This window comes from Ictalurus punctatus, chromosome 8 (genome assembly GCF_001660625.3).
Source record: "Ictalurus punctatus breed USDA103 chromosome 8, Coco_2.0, whole genome shotgun sequence".
Lineage (NCBI taxonomy): Eukaryota > Metazoa > Chordata > Actinopteri > Siluriformes > Ictaluridae > Ictalurus > Ictalurus punctatus.
Genome location: NC_030423.2, coordinates 14,523,000 through 14,541,811, shown reverse-complemented (window position 1 = coordinate 14,541,811; position 18,812 = coordinate 14,523,000). Strand labels below are relative to the sequence as shown.

General features: G+C 37.9%; 1 protein-coding gene across 1 annotated transcript; it reads right to left on the bottom strand.

The window, feature by feature from the left end:
• Positions 1-5,211: 5,211 nt before the first annotated feature.
• sparc (secreted protein, acidic, cysteine-rich (osteonectin)) lies at positions 5,212-14,589 on the bottom strand. Its single transcript, XM_017474751.3, has 10 exons — positions 14,438-14,589; positions 9,567-9,636; positions 8,958-8,984; positions 8,548-8,635; positions 8,013-8,134; positions 7,640-7,760; positions 6,939-7,072; positions 6,100-6,248; positions 5,806-5,954; positions 5,212-5,716 (listed from the first exon to the last, which is right to left on the bottom strand). Exons 2-10 carry the CDS (start codon positions 9,621-9,623, stop codon positions 5,688-5,690), a joined length of 876 nt encoding a protein of 291 aa, XP_017330240.1. The 5' UTR covers positions 9,624-9,636; positions 14,438-14,589; the 3' UTR covers positions 5,212-5,687.
• Positions 14,590-18,812: the final 4,223 nt, after the last annotated feature.

The window sequence follows — 18,812 nt, the reverse complement described above, 5'->3', positions numbered from 1 at the left end:
CCCTCCCAACATGTGTGCACACTTATTGTTGCGAAACATATTGTCCGCAAGTGGAAGCAACATCACGCTATCATCAACCGGCCACGCACAGGAGCTCCTTGCAAGATTTCTGAACAGGGAGTCAGAAGAATAGTCAAAAGAGTAGCCCAAGAGCCAAGGACCACTCGGACAGAGCTCCAGAAACACTTGGAGGCAGCAGGTGCCATCATCACAGAGAAACAATTGGCAATGCACTCCACTGCTCACGCTCACCCCGCAAGACTCTATTACTAAAGAAAAGGCATGTCGAAGCTCACTTAAAGTTTGCTACAACTCATTTGGACAAGCCTATGAAATACTGGGAGAGTGTAGTCTGGTCGGACAAGAGCAAAATTGAACTTTTTGGCTGTCATACTACACACCATGTTTGTAGAAGAAATAGCACTGCACATCACCCTTAAAGCACTATACCAACAGTGAAGTGTGGAGGTGGAAGTATCATGGTGTGGAGCAGTTTTTAATCACATGGTACTGGCAGACTTCATACAATTGAAGGAATGATGAATGGAGCCCTTTACTGGGAGATTCTTGTGAGGAATCTGCTGCCATCCACCAGGATGATGAAGATGAGACGTGGGTGGACTTTCCAGCAGGACAACGATCCAAAGCATACAGCAAAGGAAACTCTCAACTGGTTTCAGAGAAAAAAAAAATCAAGGCGTTAGAATGGTCCAGTCAGTCACCTGAATTGAATCCAATTGAACAAGATTTAAAGACAACAATACTGAGGCCTATTAATTTCTTCATACAGGAAGCATCTTGAAGCTGTCATTACAAACAAAGGCTTCTCCACTAAATATTAAATACATTTCCGTTAGCGTGTTCAATACTTTTTTCCTGTGTCATTCTGCTTTATTACACATAACTTTATTTATGTATAATAAAGCAGAATGACACAGGAAAAAAGTATTGAACACGCTAATGGAAATGTATTATTGCATTATTACACATAACTTTATTTATGGACTTTAATGTTTGGATTTCTTTACATGTGTGGTATTTCTTGAGTTAATACTCAAGAAATACCACACGTGTGAATAGCCTCATTGGAAATATGTTTACTGAAAAAAATGTTGACACGTTCAATACTTATTTCTCCCACTGTATATGTATATACACACAGTAATATATATACATATATATAGCACATTATAAGGTACATATATAATTACTTAATCATTTTGCGCATTCTTGTTCCTTAGACTGAAGTCCTTTTTTTTTTTTTTTTTTTTTTTTTTACAAAGGTGAGAGTACAATTTTTAAAATTCCTCTCACTTTCCTGTTGAATATTTTTGGTGGGATACCAGATACAAACCTGACATTTTCAGAGCAATAAGTCCTCTATAATAACATTCTGCTGAGATTCCAGATTTAGATTCCACGTGTTACAAAGCTAGGGCTAGTAGAAATCTGGGAAAAAGCCTACTTTATTCATGCATTTTGAGATATGTAATATAAGCATAACAAATAATAAAAGTTAATGTTATTTTACAGTAATTATGTTTGTGTCACAATGGAGAGGCTGCGATGGATGCAGTTACAATTGAACAGTTTTTAAATAGAGAATCAGTAGACAGTTCCTAAACAAAAGGCAAGTTCTGAGTCAAAAGCAAGCAGAGGGTCAGGCGAGCAACAAACAGGATATCAGTATCAGCAGATATCAGGAGCTAAACTCTGCACGACAGTGGACCTCAAGGATAAGATTTAAAGAACCCTGATCTATCATGTTACATGTTACAGGTATACAGCTGGTATGTATAAATAGATTTTATCCAAATATGGAATTACTGTGTTCAGATGGGGTTTTTACAAATGAACAGTGTCATAAACAGAGCTATGGAGTTGTTTCACTTGTGATAAAAGCAGTATGTGACTATTAACAAGACACTAAAGCTTTTGAAATCCACATTATCACTGAAAAAATAGTGTTTAAGCTTAACATTTACTGGAATATTGACAGTAGGTCCTTTTTGTTGCAACATTTCAGATTTAAGGGAGAATTCTGGAGAGACATGAGCTCAGTTTTTTTGGTTGTTTTCCCCACATATATTTTGGTGCAAATCACAGTGCTTGCATGTGTATATATACAGATAGGTGATTGCACAGGAAATGTGGAACTTTACAAAGAAATACATCATTCACCCCCTTGTTTGTGTTGTCAAATATGCTGTGACTTTTGTTAGAAACTGATTGAATCTGACTGATGCAAACTTCGTAATTGAATGTCCTCCAAATACTGTATGTACAGTATACTATGGCGAAAGTGATTATTTATACTTCCGAACACTGAGTGCCCTTTCCAACAATCTGCTTTTTTTTGTAAATATATGGAAATATACTGTATCTCTGCAAAAAAAATTACTGTATTCATAGAGAGTCCATTAAAATATTCACTTTTTTAGTGTGAATTATCACTGTATCACTCTTATAGTGTTTCTGCCTCACAATTCCAGGGTCCCTGGTTCTATCCTGAGCTTGAGTTAATGTATTTGCAGAGTTTCTCTGTCTATATGAGTTCCCCGTTTCCTTCCCACTGCCCGAAAAACATACCAGTGGGTGAATTTACTACTCTAAATTATCCCTAGGTACTGTTTGAATGAGTGTATGAGCATGTGTGTGGATGGTGCACTGTGATGGACTGGCATCCCATACATGGTGTATTCCCTCCTCATGCTGTTCCCAGGGATTAGGCCCTGGAGTTACAGTGACCCTGACCAGGAAGTGGTCACTGAAGATGAATGAATCATGTCAACATTCAAAGTTTTACCGTATTAGCTGAATTACACAATAGTATTTGCATGTTTAAATAGCTCACTTGTCTAATTTGTTTTGTGTACCATTTTTTGTATTATGTGTGTTTGTTTATGTGTGTCCTGTGTAATCCATGTACACAGAGTAGTACACTAGTACGTGCAGAAATGTATGAGTGCGCTATTCAAATAAACACAAAATCGTAATGGAAGCTGTTCTTCCACTTGGGGGCGACACTTCCCAGTCAGCAGGGAAAAAGTCTCAACATAATCTACTTATATAAGGTCAGCCATTCAGTCAATGGGTAATGATTAATTTTTGACTAAGTATTTATCTGAAAAGAATAGAAGCAAACGTTTTCATGTTTAACAGGCCACGATTCAATTTGTATTTGCACTAACAATCTTTTAGGCCCACGTCTACACTAACTAAATAAAAATGCTTTTTAGCAATGTTCTTTGATAGTGCATTCCTCTTGTATAGATTTACATGCAAATACACTTTTCTGACTTTTTTCCATGGGCTTAAGCTATTCTGAATTGCATTTTGCTCATTTGCTGCCATGTAGGAGGAGGACTGGAAAGCTGAGGCTCTTTCCTCCCTGTTGTGTAAGGGGCCGGCCTCTCCGTCTCCAATTCTTTGTGTTTGGAGCTCTGCCATTGTTTGAGATTCCTGACCAGCGTGTCTGGCTGGAAGGGTAAAGCTGGAGACTGGGTGAAATTGGTTCTCACTAGAGCAGGGCCATTGCCTTACCTGCATTGCTACACTGTAACTCAACACAGAGCCGTGTCTCACATTTCCCAGGATATGTTCTAACAGACGTGTGTTTACAGAATAAGACAAGGTCCTACATTTGGTTTTTAGCTATAGGTAGAAAAGGTAGAATTTAGATTTTGACTGGTTATTACAACACTGACCCCAACATATACCTCTAAACAGCAGTTATGGCTGTTTTTATATGTATATCCTTAAACATCAATGTTTGAATTGTGGAAGAAGCAGGAAGTTCCTTTTTAAAAATTCTCTTAAGTATAGGATACAGAAATACCCTCTTTGCCCAAGAGAAACATAACACAGATGCTTACTCCACCCTTGGTCAAAAGGGAAATTGCACATGTGTTAATCGTTGCTAGATTTTTAAAATGCAAGTTCCCAAAGTTCTAAATAATATCATTTTGGATTGCCCTTGTTTATATACAGTAGCCTAGTTTTATGTAGCTCTCACAGTTATGCTGTCCCCTTGAATACTGTGCTTTAACCCTTTCAAGCATAATGTCCACACTTATGGCCAGTCAGCTAGTTTTTTAAAATTCAAATATAAGATGTAAATCACTTCCAAATCACTTGAGACTTTAACATAACTGTAAATTTATGTAAATATTATCATCCTGATTTCTGCTGCTGTCTCGATTGTTTGCTGTTCTCAGTGCTGGTTTGTCTTTAAAAGCATTCTATACAAAAATTCAAGTTAAGTAAAAAGAAAAAATTGTTCCAGTCTCCAAGGAACACCTTAGCTTTTTATTTTTTTTTATTATGTGTTTTTTAATGGAAGTTCTGTTGTTGCTGTTTGAACTTCAGAAATCAGCTGCATCATGTAACAGTCCTAAACTATGTAGATTTTGTACTTGACCGTAATATTACTATATCGTATTTACAGAACGATATATTCTATAACTTTGGTAATCAACATTATATATTTTAGACCTGAATGTTGAGTTTTTGTTTATGAACAAATTTCATGTAAAAGGTTGAATCCTTTTTATACATGGTATTCAAAACATGGACAGTCAAGAAAAGTGAATAAATTAAAATATAAGTTTAAGATGGAAATATAAGTTTAAGATGGAAAGAATCTGGATATGTTTTAAAATAATTTATGCATGAAAGGGTTCATAAGAACTATTAACATATAATTATACAGTTACTGATCCAAGTCCCAAAAAATAAGCAAGAAAAAAAGGGTCATTATATAACACTCAGCTTGTTAATAGTGTTTTGCAAGCTGTGTTGGATACAAACAAAGATATGGGAAATCTCATCGCTGAAGCAAAAGGGAGACAGTGCAGATATCCAGAGCAGAAAGATGAAACATTGAGAGAATGCATGCAATGTTTGGGTTTGGACACTTCATTAGCTTTATTCGTGTAAAGGAGTTCAAAGAGCTCACAATTTGGCAAATAATGCAAATGCACGTGAACATGATGGAGGGAGAAATTTCTCATCCTGCGAGATACTTTCCTCTTTGAGTCCAATTAATATTTTCTTTTCTTGTCCAAATTTTTAAAACGCTCAACATTTCGCCCTGACAAGAATCAACAGGAAAATACACATCAACTGTTTTTCTACTCAGAGCTCAAATCTAACAAAGAACCAAAGACAGTGTATCCCCCAGCAAAGAGTGCAATAAACAAAACTAAAAGGTTTATAAAGCAAGCAGAAAGGACATTTATTTGGAAACTTTATTTTTTTTCCTTTTTACAAGTTCTCCTCAATATCTTTAAAACTGACATTAAAATCAAGCCCTGATTCTTTTAAAACATATTTAACTCTTTGTGCATAAACATCCAAACAAGGCTTCCGACGTTCAAAGTCCATCGTTTATCTTGCCATTCTGATGTTCAGACATTTTAAATGTCCACTCTATTCATTCAGTTAGCTTTACCATTTGCACATTTTGGAAAAAATAATGCCAACAAGAATTTTTTTTAATGGGAAGCTATTATCACTTTCTGTGATTGTAGATGTGGACTGTGCATTTTTCCTTTTTAATTTTTTTTTTTTTAAATCTTAGTGGTATACATAGGTTACTGGAAATTGCAAATAGCACCATTAATGGGAATTGTTAGCACCTTGTCCCAATAGCAGGCTAACTAGAAAGCATCAATGGTGGCCAGTTTTTAGACAATAAGGTCCTTGTCGACATCCTCTGCAAACAGAAACAAAAAAATGGATTAAAGTCAATAAATCGTTTTTTAAACCACAAGGAAGAAACCTCCAAAAATATTTGAAACTCACGCTCTTTAATGCCGAAGCAGTTGGCCCACTCCTCTAGAGCGATGTACTTGTCCTGATCAGCATCACATGCCTCGAAGAAGCTGGTGGTGCAGTGCTCCATGGGAATGAGAGGGGCACGCAGAGGGGCCAGCTCAGTGTGGGACAGAAAGCTGAAACACATCATTCACACATTTGTAATGAAGATGGTCTTTTTTTTGGAGGGGGAGCGGAGAGTATTTTGAGAGTATTGTACCTGTAAAATAAGCAAACACTTATTTTGTTGGCAAACGGATACTAAAACCTGTGAGAACATACCCATCAGAGGGGTGCTGGTCGAGCTGGCCGAACTGCCAGTGCACAGGGAAGACATACATGTTGTAGTTCTTCTCAAAGTCCAGGACCAGCAGATCCAGAGAGTGGTCACCAGCCTGCAGACGCTTCTCGTTCTCAAAGATCTTCTTTACCTGGAGACAAAACACACCTTTCTTAAAACCTAGAGCATTTCAACTGTGGTCAACAGTTATAATGCATCGTTTGTATAAAAAGTACTTTGCATCCATTATTACTATGCATTTTATTTTTCAAAATAATCCTAATGCATTCCAGCTAACAATTTTAGGTTTAATCTGTCATTTTTCCTGGGTGTTCTGATGACATATTTACTTATGGTTAGACAAAAAAAAACAACATTATTGAAACTTTAAGTCTGATACAAATAAAAATGCTACAGCAAAATTTTAGGACTGAATTTTTACAAAAACGTTATATGTGCACTTTATATTATGACAAATGTTCACTGAAACTTGACATGCTGAACAGTCTTAAAACCTAGAACCAGAACATTCAGAAAACATTCTGCTAAACTAAAAATGTTAGTTGGGTTGTGAAATGGGAATTTATTGCAACATGTACTTTGCAAACATTGCAAGACAATTCGTTCTGAAAAATCATTGTGGTCTCACCTTTAAGCCTGCTTAATACCTTACTGAATATTGAAAAACGTTCTCTGTTAGCTGGCATGTTTGATATTAGTGCATGTTGAGGAAATTTATAGTACCCTCACTGGAATTCAAATATACAATAAGGTATTAGGGATAGTATGGGAACTAATGAGGTTCTGAAGGGCTAATGAGGCAGAGAGAACTTGGACAAACCCTTAGCTTCTGTTTCTCATTCAGCAGATTGTTGTCCTCATCACGCTCATACAAAGTGACCATCACGTTCTTCAGCCAGTCCCTCATACGCAGGGGGAACTCACCCAGTTCATTCTCCAGGCATGGAGCGATGTCTAGATTAGATGAAGACAAACAGTAAAAAGTAATTAACATGCTTCTTCGCACTTACTATATAGTAAACATCTTGACAGACTGTAAACGAAACATTTATGCAGCCATGGTCCTAGTTCTAAATATATAATTAAAGTATAATTTACAACCTTAGGGCCCTGGGTCGCATTAATGATATTAAGTCATGTCAAAACAAATTTTCCTCAGTTTATCTGTGACTATGCAGCTCCACTTTGTTGCATGGCTTTACCAGAGGAGTAGCTCCATCTGGACCCTTCAGGCCAGACAGTCAGGTGATTCTGCATACACACACTCTCTCTTGCACATGTTTAGGAGCGAATTCTCCTTGCTTTGTGGGATGGAGTAATGCAGACTTGTCAGGACCTGTAGTTTTCCCTATGAGGGAGGCCTAGAGCCTGGAGCTCATCAATCATAGTGAAACACTCAGCTTTGCACAACTTTTATGGATGATGCTGTGACTGGCTTAAATGTTAAACATTCTCTGGAGGAAAAGGCCCACATTTTGGCATGATGGCATTTTTCTGAAATCTGCAATGATGTGCACTTACATTTGCAGGGTCCAATGTAGTCCAGGTGCAGCTTGTGGCCCTTCTTGGTGCCCTCCAGAGCACATTTGGTGGCAAAGAAGTGGCAGGAGGAGTCATAGGTCTTGTTGTCGGTGCCACAGACCTGTTAGATACAAGGACGTTAAAGTAAATAGGAGAGCATGACAGGATTGATACTCCTCAAAAAATTTTGGGCATGTCTGGAAGAGGTCTGGCTGTTTCCTTTGTGATTTGTTGACTGGAACTTGTTGAATTAAATTTTTCTCTCAGAAAAATGTCTCTGTAGTACTAGGCATCATTGCCAAACCCCATTTATAGCCTTTTAAAGTTAGAAAGGAAAGAAATGTGTCTCAGGATCACTTCAGTAAAAACTCACATGCTCAAACTCTCCTACTGGGGCAGGGCACGTCAGGGGATCCTGGCACACACACAGGGGCTCGTTGTTGTCATCAAGCTCACACACCTTGCCCTTCTTGCAGTGATAGTTGAGGCAGGGGTCTGGGAGAGGAAGCGCAAGAAAAAAAAAATTTTTCAGTGCCCATTTCCATCTTGAGTAAATGTTCTAAAATACCGTTTTTCTGGTTAAGACATTTCTATGACACAACTGTGAGACATGCCATGTGGCTGATTTTCCAGACTCACAGTCCAATGCACTCCATAATTATAGCTAGTCTAGTTTAGGCTTAAGTGCAGCCTATCATTACCAGAGCTTTCATCAACTTGCTGCTATATAATTTCCTCATGCTATCATCACACAAATGGCACAGAGAAATAAACACAGATTTTTATAAAGTAAAGAATTCAGAATATCGTAACAAAGTAAGATTCACTGGAGAGCCTGTGTTCTTACATGCATCTGTACTAATAACTCCAGCTCCTGAGGTTTTTTTAGGATTTTTTAGCTTACTTACTCTCTGCAGCAACATCCTCCACAACCTCAATGGCTTCATCAAACTCTCCGGTCTCCACTTGAACTGGGTTGGATCCTACTTCTACCTGCTGGGTTATGAGATAAAGAGCAGTGTTGGAACAGTGTGTATAACTGATGGTGACTCGATATTTGTCAGAAACATTCAGTCACTATTATAATCTGCACACTGTTTTATCTGAATAAAGACTGAAAGAAAATAATAGGTGTGAACTGGAAAGGCAAGGAGGTTTGAGGGGGTCAGGATTGGATGATGTCCTTATACACAAAATGACTGATCCCATATAGAGGATGTGCTCATTCTCTAAAACCCAACAAACTATTGTAGAGAAACTGAGCTGCAAGATCTCAACCTGACTGGTCTGTTTTATATCCAGATTAAATGGCACTTACCTCATCAATGACTGGCTCCTCTTCGGCCTGCAAAATAAATGTACACCGTAAAAAAAAAAATTGTGTGATTAGATGCTCACTTTTGTTTAAGTCCTTACAGCTGACCTCAGAAACTTGGGCTAATTTAATTAACTTAAGCAAATAAAACTCCTCATAAAACTAGTGAATCATCACCTTCACTTTTTATTAGTGAGAATATTACGACCTCCAAGTGCATAACACACACGTTTGTCTTAGTATTCTTGTAAGGACCTTCCAATGACACAGTTATGCAGCTATATTTTTTTTTTGCTATGCTACACCTAAATCTAACAATAACTTTAACCTCAGTAAACAAATTAAGACATTTTGGCTTATTTCTTTATTTATGTATTTGTTTGTTTGTTTGTTTTACCATTTAAGCTTTTATAAAAAGCTGTTCTCATGAGAACCAGCCAAATGTCCCCACAATGTCAAAACTGTCAGATATTCCTATCCTTGTGGGGACACTTGTTCCCACAGATATATAAAATAAACATGCTGTACACACACACACACACACACACACACACACACACACACACACACACACACACTCACACACACACACAGTAAAGATAGTGAACTTACTGGGGCAGCCAGGGCCTTTCCAGCAAGGCACAAAAGGAAGACGATCCACACCCTCATCTTGGGATTCAGGCTGCAGTAAAACAAACCAAAAGACCCAAGTATATCACAGTGCTCTAGTGCATACATTCATATCAAGGATCTGGCTACAGGAACATGCTCCATGTATTTTACATGATATTTGTGCATTTCAACCTTGACACGTTCACAATCAGGCGTGAACGTGCCCAGGTCTGTGCTGTGAGATATATTACTCCTGTTCACATGCATATTCTTATATAATCCTTATAGCGGCCTTCAGTGGACCGATTAGAAGTGATTTCTCCAACCAGATCGGCCATTTATTCTCTCTGAGAGGTAATTATACACAAATGAGTCAGCTTGCTTAACTCTCACATCTGGGAGTCCATAGCCAGGAGATGTTTAACACTGAGTGCCTGTGTTCTGTTTGCTTCATTTTCAGGGAGATCCCTAAAAGAGATGTGCTCTCTTTATGAATACACACACACACAAGCACACCCCCACCAGATTCAAATTAAAAATGAGGTTTGATTTTCTCAATAGGATCTAAATCTATATCTGGATTTATGTAAAGCTGCTTTGTGACAATGTCTATTTAAAAGCACTATACAGACATGTCCCTCATATAAAAGGTAGATTGTGAGTTCAGGAGATCAATTTGAATCCAAAAGATGCCACAGCCATCCATGTCAGCGAGAACAAGAGACCATAATCATGGGTTTCTGTGAGGTTAAGTATGTGGAGGAGTGCAGTTAGCACTTTCCTCTGAACATGTTCAGCTGCTCTCTGAAAATGAGCAACAGTTTCAAAAGCAGTGGCAGTGGTGGAGAAGGAGGAGGAATATGCTAGCCCTCCTCCCTGGTTGGTAGGCGTTGTATGATAGTGGCAAGGCAGTTAGTGAGCAGGAACTGGCAAATGACCAAACTGGGAGAAAATGGGAGTAAAAATAAGTGAATAAATAAAGAGAGACTTTGTTTATGTTCAAAAAAGGCCATATGTCTGCTGTGCTGTGCTAATGCATCAGATGATCATGGTTACATGTTCTAAAAGTCAGCATAGATGAAAGCTTCACAATTGAGAAGCTTTTTCGTGGGACTATGACATGGCAGACATTCCCTTTCAAATAGAAACTGAGACATTGCAGTGTTTAAGAGGGATCTGTGCTTTGTGTGGTGGCTTCTCATTGGGACCACAGGAAGCATGTATTCTTCAAACTCATTTTGAATATGAATAGGCTACACAGTAGAAGGGTATTGATGATTATATGCTTGGGAAAGGCATTAAAATTACATGCTATATTGACTGAATATGGAGAGAGATTATATCACTTTATGTACACATATATGATTGGCAGAACTGTAACATTCTTCATGGGATTTACAAGCTTCTTGATTAACTTGGGGAGGATCTTTTCTGGTGCTTTGCCACAGACAGAGGAATCCTTGTTCCATGAACAAAGAGTTCACATTCTTTAGGGAAATACGCGTGGTGGGATGAAATTAAAGATGTGAATCACACTTTGTGTGCTTTGTTATGTTATATCTTTAAATATTTTACAGCCATTGAGTGTCCATTGGCATTTCAATATCTTCTGAAAAAATTCAGAGTAAGCATTCACATGACTCAGTAGTGTGCAATGTTCAGGGAGTAGCCCATCATTAGTATTTAATCTGATGAGCACTTTGAGATTCAATACTCCAAATGTGCCTTGACAAGTCCTGTAGATGCAGATGTTTGCTCTTGTGTCGATGTGGCATGATCTCACGTTTCTCCAAGCAGCTGCTGGGGAAGAAGACTTGTGCCAAATAGCACTCGGGCCAGCCAAACTCAAAACAATCCCAATCGAGGCCTCTTCCCCCATCTGTTTTTTATTGGAGAGGGTAAAAGTGAGCTTCTGCTCAGGAACTGATGTCAGCCAGCCATCTCTAATGGATTTAGTCGTGGAAAAACACAGAGTTTGCCCTGCAAAGGCTGATGACTCCAAACATGGCATACAAGGACTCTTCTCACCCAGTTGCTCAGGAAGGGGAAAATAGCACAATTTCCCTAGGAATACGTTGTCCTATAAAAAAGTTAAATACTTCACATCATCTGTAGTGTTTAGCTTGGAAGGATCATTCCTTTCCCTTCGAGAGACATTTGTACATAAATTTGCATGTTTATTTTCACAGATGAGGCATAACGCTGTTAGTTCGATGGACCTACTTACGTAAGAGCAAAACAAGCTGTTTTATTTGGAAAGTAGTGCTCATACTCAAACAAGCTTGAAATTAAGGGGTGGCAGCAGCATAAAGGATGCCTTTTTTGCATTCACTATTTGATTTAGAGGTTAGTTAGGTAAGCAAGCTGTGAGACGAAAACAGAGGCACAGTGCTCTGCTTCTTCAAAGACACTTTCTCCCCTCAAAGTGCCAGAATTAGGAAATTCCTTCTGCTTTTCTAGAGTGACTTAAACAGGTGGTCTGGAAAAATAGTAGCGTTGACACACTGTACAAATCCACAAAATAAAGAGAGTCACTCTTTATCACTGTCCATGCAATTTGCCCAAAGAACCTTGTTTCTTCAAATGTGAAACAAACAAGTTTATTCCAAATTATAGAGTCCAAAATAATTAGGAAAGAATATTTAAGCCTATTCTGTATCATCCATGGCCTCAAAACATCAACGCTAATATTTACCCTTCTCAATAAGTGTTAAAACACCATAATTTCTGCCTAGTCCTGCATCTGTGGGCACAAAGGGTGGCACAAGAGTTCAGTATTTGGAACAGGAAACCACTGAGCAAGCCACCTGTCCATTTCCAGGTAATTACTGTGCTTCGTCTGGATGATGTTCATTGCTGAGCATTGATATCTCCACTGAGTATACAAAACAGAACACTTGCCAGCAAGTCAGCTGGTCAGATACAAATAAGATCCAACCTGACAAAAGCCAGTAAGGTTTTTGAAAGAGGTACAAAGGACAACCACAGACAGCACGGCAGGCGCTCTATTCAAAACACCAAACTTGTTTTGGTTTGACTCTGATTATTTGTAGCTTGAAGGTAATGAATGGATACTTATCTCTCCTCTTTTCCCTGCATTTTAAGAATATCCTTCAGGTAGCCTTCATTTTACTGCAATCAAAAGTCAAGAGAAGGAAGTAGTCTTTGTCCCACCCTCTGTTAAATGGGTTGATAGAAATTAAGCATACTGATCCCAGGGAGCTCAGACATGGACAAAAGAGAGTCAGAGAAGAGCAATGGAATCCATGTAACCTGAGTTTCTAGTCAGCTGACCTTTTGGAGCCCTTTCGCCCTTCCCCCAGTGCCGCTGGGACATTAAAACTCTAAGTGATTTACTCTCTGGTCAAATTTTCTCATGCCAAAAAGAACAGCTGTGGAATCTGTGGAAATGGGAAATTTTTCCATTGAGGAAATTTGGGCTCCCATGGTTTTCTCTAAAAGTGGAATTCATGCTATGAGCAGTCTCTTATCTCAATAAGACTTAAAGGCGATGAGGTGATTATGGTGAAGTCAGAAATATAGCCAGTTGGCCCACTCCTAGATTACAAGACACATCCATTTTGCATTCTGGCTACATGCCATGGGATTGGTTTGCTCTACAGGTTAATCCCCCTTTGGGGATTATAAACCAGAAGCCCTCTTTGCCTTCATCCAGACTTCCATTTAACTCAGAGCAGACATCAAGCCAAGCTGTTACTTGCTGAATTTAACATTCCCATTCACATGTCAGTGTAATCCAAGTGAAATGGTGATGGCATGTGGAAGTCCCTGCCCTCACTGCACAAATGCTTTATTTGGCGAGTCTTTAGACCAAGACATTTCATTTATGGTCTTCTTATATTTGCAGCCTGGTCGTGACTTTCAAAAGATCACTATTATGAAGTGACAAATGAAATGAACCTTTTACCCAGTGGTTTTGAAATATACCACAATTTCAGTTTCAGATTTTCATTTCTCTTTCTTTACAGTCCTAAAGAAAAGCTGAGATAAAATTGTTATTATTGGGTGACATTTTTTTCCTCTCTAATGATACTTTGAAAAACATCTGTGCAGGTGTCTAAAGTAAGCCTGATGTTTCCCCATTAAATAATAAATGAATATTGCCTGGATTAAACCGGCTGCTGTGTAAACACTGTTTCTTTTTTTGTTTTTTCTCATTATCCCACTTCCATGTTTTTTTTTTATCAGACAGTCCATCCAGCAGCTGTGGACATTTAGTTTGTTCTCACAGTGCTGTTGTTTGTCAAGAGAACTGACATCTCACAATTTTAACAGCTGGTGTGAATGGCCATGGCAACTCGCATTCCTTTCGATGGGAGTAACTGGGAGGGGAGGGATCTATGTGAAAATGGACCTGCTTTCTTTCTCTATGTCTGCTTTTTTTCTGTCTCTCTCAGGCTTTGTACTCCTTTTCCCCTCCCACTTTCCCCCAAATACATGGTCACCCCTCCCATTGCCTATGTGGCACACAATACTTTAACATAGCTCCTTAGTTGAGTGTCAACAATAGATAGAGATGTTCTCATTTCTGGCAAACATTTTATTAAAGTGTCCTCAAATGGTGCCTTTAAAAATTGAGAGATTGTAACATTTGGAAGCAAAATAGACACAAGAAGCTTATAGACATATAACATAACACTGGAACCTTGAAGCTGTTCTCAAGAAATATATGACAGTATCAAAATAGTTTATCTGATATATTTAAGTTGCATATAAAAGCATTAAACAAAGCATCAAAGCAGTGATGATATTAGAAGACATGTATTTCTCTTTTGCAAGTTAAAAAAAGAAACAAAACCTCACAGCCAGCATAAGAACTTAGGAGTCAGGAAATGATGGAGTGGTCTTACCTTCGCTTCAGCAAGCAGGCAAGCCAATGGAGAAGTCAGCTAGAGCAGGGGTCTGGAACTATCTAACAGCAACACAAGTTGACACAGAAGACATTTGCAGTGGGCAGGCCCAGTCAAACCTTGGAGTGGGACGTCCCACTGTTTAACTCTATGTAGTCAGCTGAAGCTCTGGTTCAGGCCCTATAAATCAGGCCTGCTGTGCATGTTTAAATGAGTACAGGAGTGGATTTCATACTCTAATGTTTTAGGTTTGCTTTTAAAAGTTTGCAAATATTTTTTTTTTTTTTTTTTTAAAGAAAAACTAAATTACTTTGGGAGAATGCACCAAAAGTACAGCTTGCAAAATTGCAAATGTTTTATTTCAGACTTGAATCGACCAGATTTGTTGTTTGACTGAGATATTGCTCCTGAAATGCCATATCTTTATTGTAATTAACTTACAATTTGCCTAAAATCATGATGTTGTAGTGTGACTTTATGTTGTGTTTTGTGTATTGTTTTTACAGGGCAAAAAATAAATAAAAATCTTAGCAAGGGAAGATATTTAATAATTGAATAAAGGAAAAGTATTCCTATACTTTTCCTATACTTTAATGCAGTATTTCACATTATGAGACTATGATATAAAAAATGTAGGACAATTAAGCCTATTTCTAGACATATTTACTCATTTCAAGTTAAAAATTTCTTCCTTCTAGAACTAAATGCTTAAAATAAGCTATTTATCTGCCAATAGAATAGCAATAGAATAGACCATTCACTGGTCTATCTTTACTTTATTAAACTGGTCTTAATAACCTTATATTGTTATTTTTTAAAGCATTCTAGTAAAGAGAAATTTTAGTTGAATTTGCCTATATTAATATATTTGAAATATTTCACTTGCCAAGATATTGTTTTTTGCACTGTGATCATCAGTGTTAATTCTGTAGGGATGTTATATTGAGTTCTCAAAAATGAAAACATGGCATACAAGGACTCTTCTCACCCAGTTGCTCAGGAAGGGAAAATAGCACAGTTAAAAATAAATAAATAAATAAAAAGGCAGTGGGTGTGATATTTAAGAGAAAAACACATATGTTTAGTAAATTTTCAACAAAAGTAATTAGTGGTCCTCATATATGATTCTAGAGTCATTAATGGTCATTATACTTCATATAAACTTGCACATATATCTTAATACTACTCTTTGTGAAAATACTTGAAGTAATTATACAGTATTTCTAGAGTAAACTTTCATATTGTCTCTGTCTTCTGTCTGTCTGTCTGTCTGTCTGTCTCCCTCCCTCTCTCCCTTCTGTGTGTGTGTGTGTGTGTGTGTGTGTGTGTGTGTGTGTGAGAGTGAGTGGGGGAATTTGGGGGGGGGGGGGGGGGTAGACAGAGGTTGGATATGTGTACTGTGGGTTACTAAGAATTTATCAGGCTAAAGTAATCCTATATGCTGTTCCATTCAGCTTTTGGCACCCTTTGCCTCAGAGACTGCAGTCAGAGATACTCTGCTCTGGATTGCTAATGCCTGTCCTCTCAGCGTCTGTTGAGGAGTATGTAGAGAAACATCTGGATGTGAAAAAGGCTGGAAAAAAGTAGCAGCTATGCAACGTGGCATTTTCCATTCTGGCTGCAGCAGACACAGAGCGTCAAAGCAGATCAAACCATAGAGAAGATGTAATTACTCACTTCTCCAAAGCTGCAGACGTGGCATTGTCTACAATAGCCTAACATGTCTTCACATGACCATAGGCTCAGGGAAACCCAACCATCCTATACCCATACTCCTCACCCACCACCCCTGGGACCCCATCTAATTATAATTAAGCTTAATTATACTTGCTGCCATCTGCAAAACTGCAGGCACAAGGACCTAAACTGTGTGAGGTTATAAATTATGGGACACCTTAGCGATCAGTTATTTGGATGCACTCAAAATTTGATAATGCTAATTTAAGTTATAGTGGAATCAGATTGTTGCATCACTGCTGTGGGGGCTTGATTTAATTGGAATGTAGCCCCTTCAGGGCCAGTTTATGGGAAATACCTCTCTAGTGGCTTGTGTGAACATAGTTAGATTCTGATTCATGCAGCAAATGATACAACGTCGACCATGGTTTCCTACCCAGACTCTTAAAAGGATCACAACCTCAGCTGAACAAGGCTTCTATTCATTCTGGTTCCTGTTTTTGCCCCTGTGTAAACTCTGGGCATACTGAAATCCTGCCATAGTAAATAAACTATAATATGAGCATGGGAGCAGAATAAACCATAGCACCTGTGCTTATAATGTAGATAAACCAGCCTTACTGTGGCTCTGTTTGGTAAATAACCATATAGCTTCATCATCATCACATGTAAAACACATAATTGTAAACTTTGAGAGAAATCTCCATTGAGAGTCTAGTAGGGTAATACAATATAACATGAAGTTCCTCAGGGATATGAAACATTCCTGTAACATAAATATCATTTACATTTGCAGCATTTAACAGACACTCTTATACAGAGTGGCAGAGAGAATTCTCTATCTTAAACATTAGTACAAATAAGTCATAATCTTATGCTGCCTTCGACTTAATTTGGAAGTCTCCATGTTCGTCTTTTGTTAGCAACAAAATGAGTGATGTACTGTATCCTTTCCTCCTCAAACACTAAACTGTATATTCAGTGTTCAATGTTTTCAATTAGATAGATTTAACAAGCTAATATTTCAGTGTGTTGATTGATCTATTTGTATTTATACCACGGTCTGTCTGAATACTCGATATTGATTGGCTGGAAGGTGTGCGTTCAAACTGTACACTGCACAGGTAATTCCAGTCAGTTTAATCACTGCTCTAAATTAATGTGCTGCCTATAAACTGTAACTATAGTAACATACAGTTACGGTTGTATACAGTAGTTAAACTCATAGCTTCATCATTAGTAGAGATGAGGCATAGATGTAGGTCATTCACACATGCACACCTCTCTCTCGCTCTCTCTCTAATAACTATTTATTATAATTCATTCAAATAAATGTAATCTTATCACACTACTTTATTTGTGGGTATGATTTAGAGCAGGGACAATTCTAGATCTAATGACCCGTATGTAAAATAACTAACGAAAATAAACTGTTACTTTTATCCTATCAAATTTTGCACTGCAGACATCATTGACAACTTTAACTTATCAATGCTGGCTAGTGACTATGCTTTAAGTGGGATAATCCACAGCTAGGTGTGCGTTATATGATTTTAATGCGCACCTAGCCATGGACTATCCCTTACATACAGCTTAAATCACTTAAAAATAAAGAAGTGCTACTTTTTTATGGTTGATGCTGTGAGCAGACATGTTGATTTGACATCACATGCTTAACTTGGGGATGAGAAGACCTTCAAGACTTTTCTGAGTAGGAATTCCAAGTTAAGCAGATGTTTTCTTTGTTTTTTCCCTAGTCCCAGATAAAAAATTCAGATTTAAGAGTTTTAGTCAAACACAGCATAAAAATTCCATAAGGCTAAAACCCTGTTACATAAGAGTTAGTAATATGTTTTCTTTTATAAGCCACATAGATAGTGTTTAGTGAAGGGCTGGGTCTTGAGTCTTCATTTGACATCGTATGACATTCTTCATTTTTATAAAATGAGTCTCCATTACATCTCCTCAAAAGCAGCCCAAAAAAGTCTATTTCAGGATTAATTTGATCAATGTCTCAAAGTCTTTTATTCTGAAATGGCCACATTATAGGAAATTTTAGCTGCCATTTAGGAGGTGATTGAGATTGGCATATTAAATATCATCTCATGTTCTTCATGTTTACAAAATGACAACACTCCACATAAACTATAGCAACAGTATAACAATAAAAAACAAAGGGTGGGACAACGTTTTTCTTGCAGGACGTCTGTCTGCTGTTAATGGAGAAAGAATCTTGAGCAGACTATGAGAAACACAGTGGCTGCTCATCCTTTCCTTCCCCTGTGTACTTTCCTATGAGGATTGACAGCAGCGAAATGAAAACATCTGGAGAATCCATCAAAGCAGAGAATAATGACTGGGAGCCAGATGGAGGATATGAGCAGAATAGCAAGCGTGGTGGGTTTGCGTTGTCGGTAGCTTTCTCCTGCAGCTGTTAAGTGGGTGTAATAGCAGCAGGGCAGCACTTTGTTGAAAAAGAAGGGTGGATGAGTGGTGTGATGACTGTAAACGCAAGAACTTCGCTGTTGCAGAAGAGGTGACGTGTACAGCAGACATGGCTTGCACATTCTGTTTTTTCTGTTTTAACTGTTTTAGCACGAAGTTAAAGTTCAGAGGATGTCTGAAAACAACAAGAAATATTTATTGTTTGCTGGTATAATGAAAACACTGCAATTTTGATATCTTAAGTAGCTTTTAC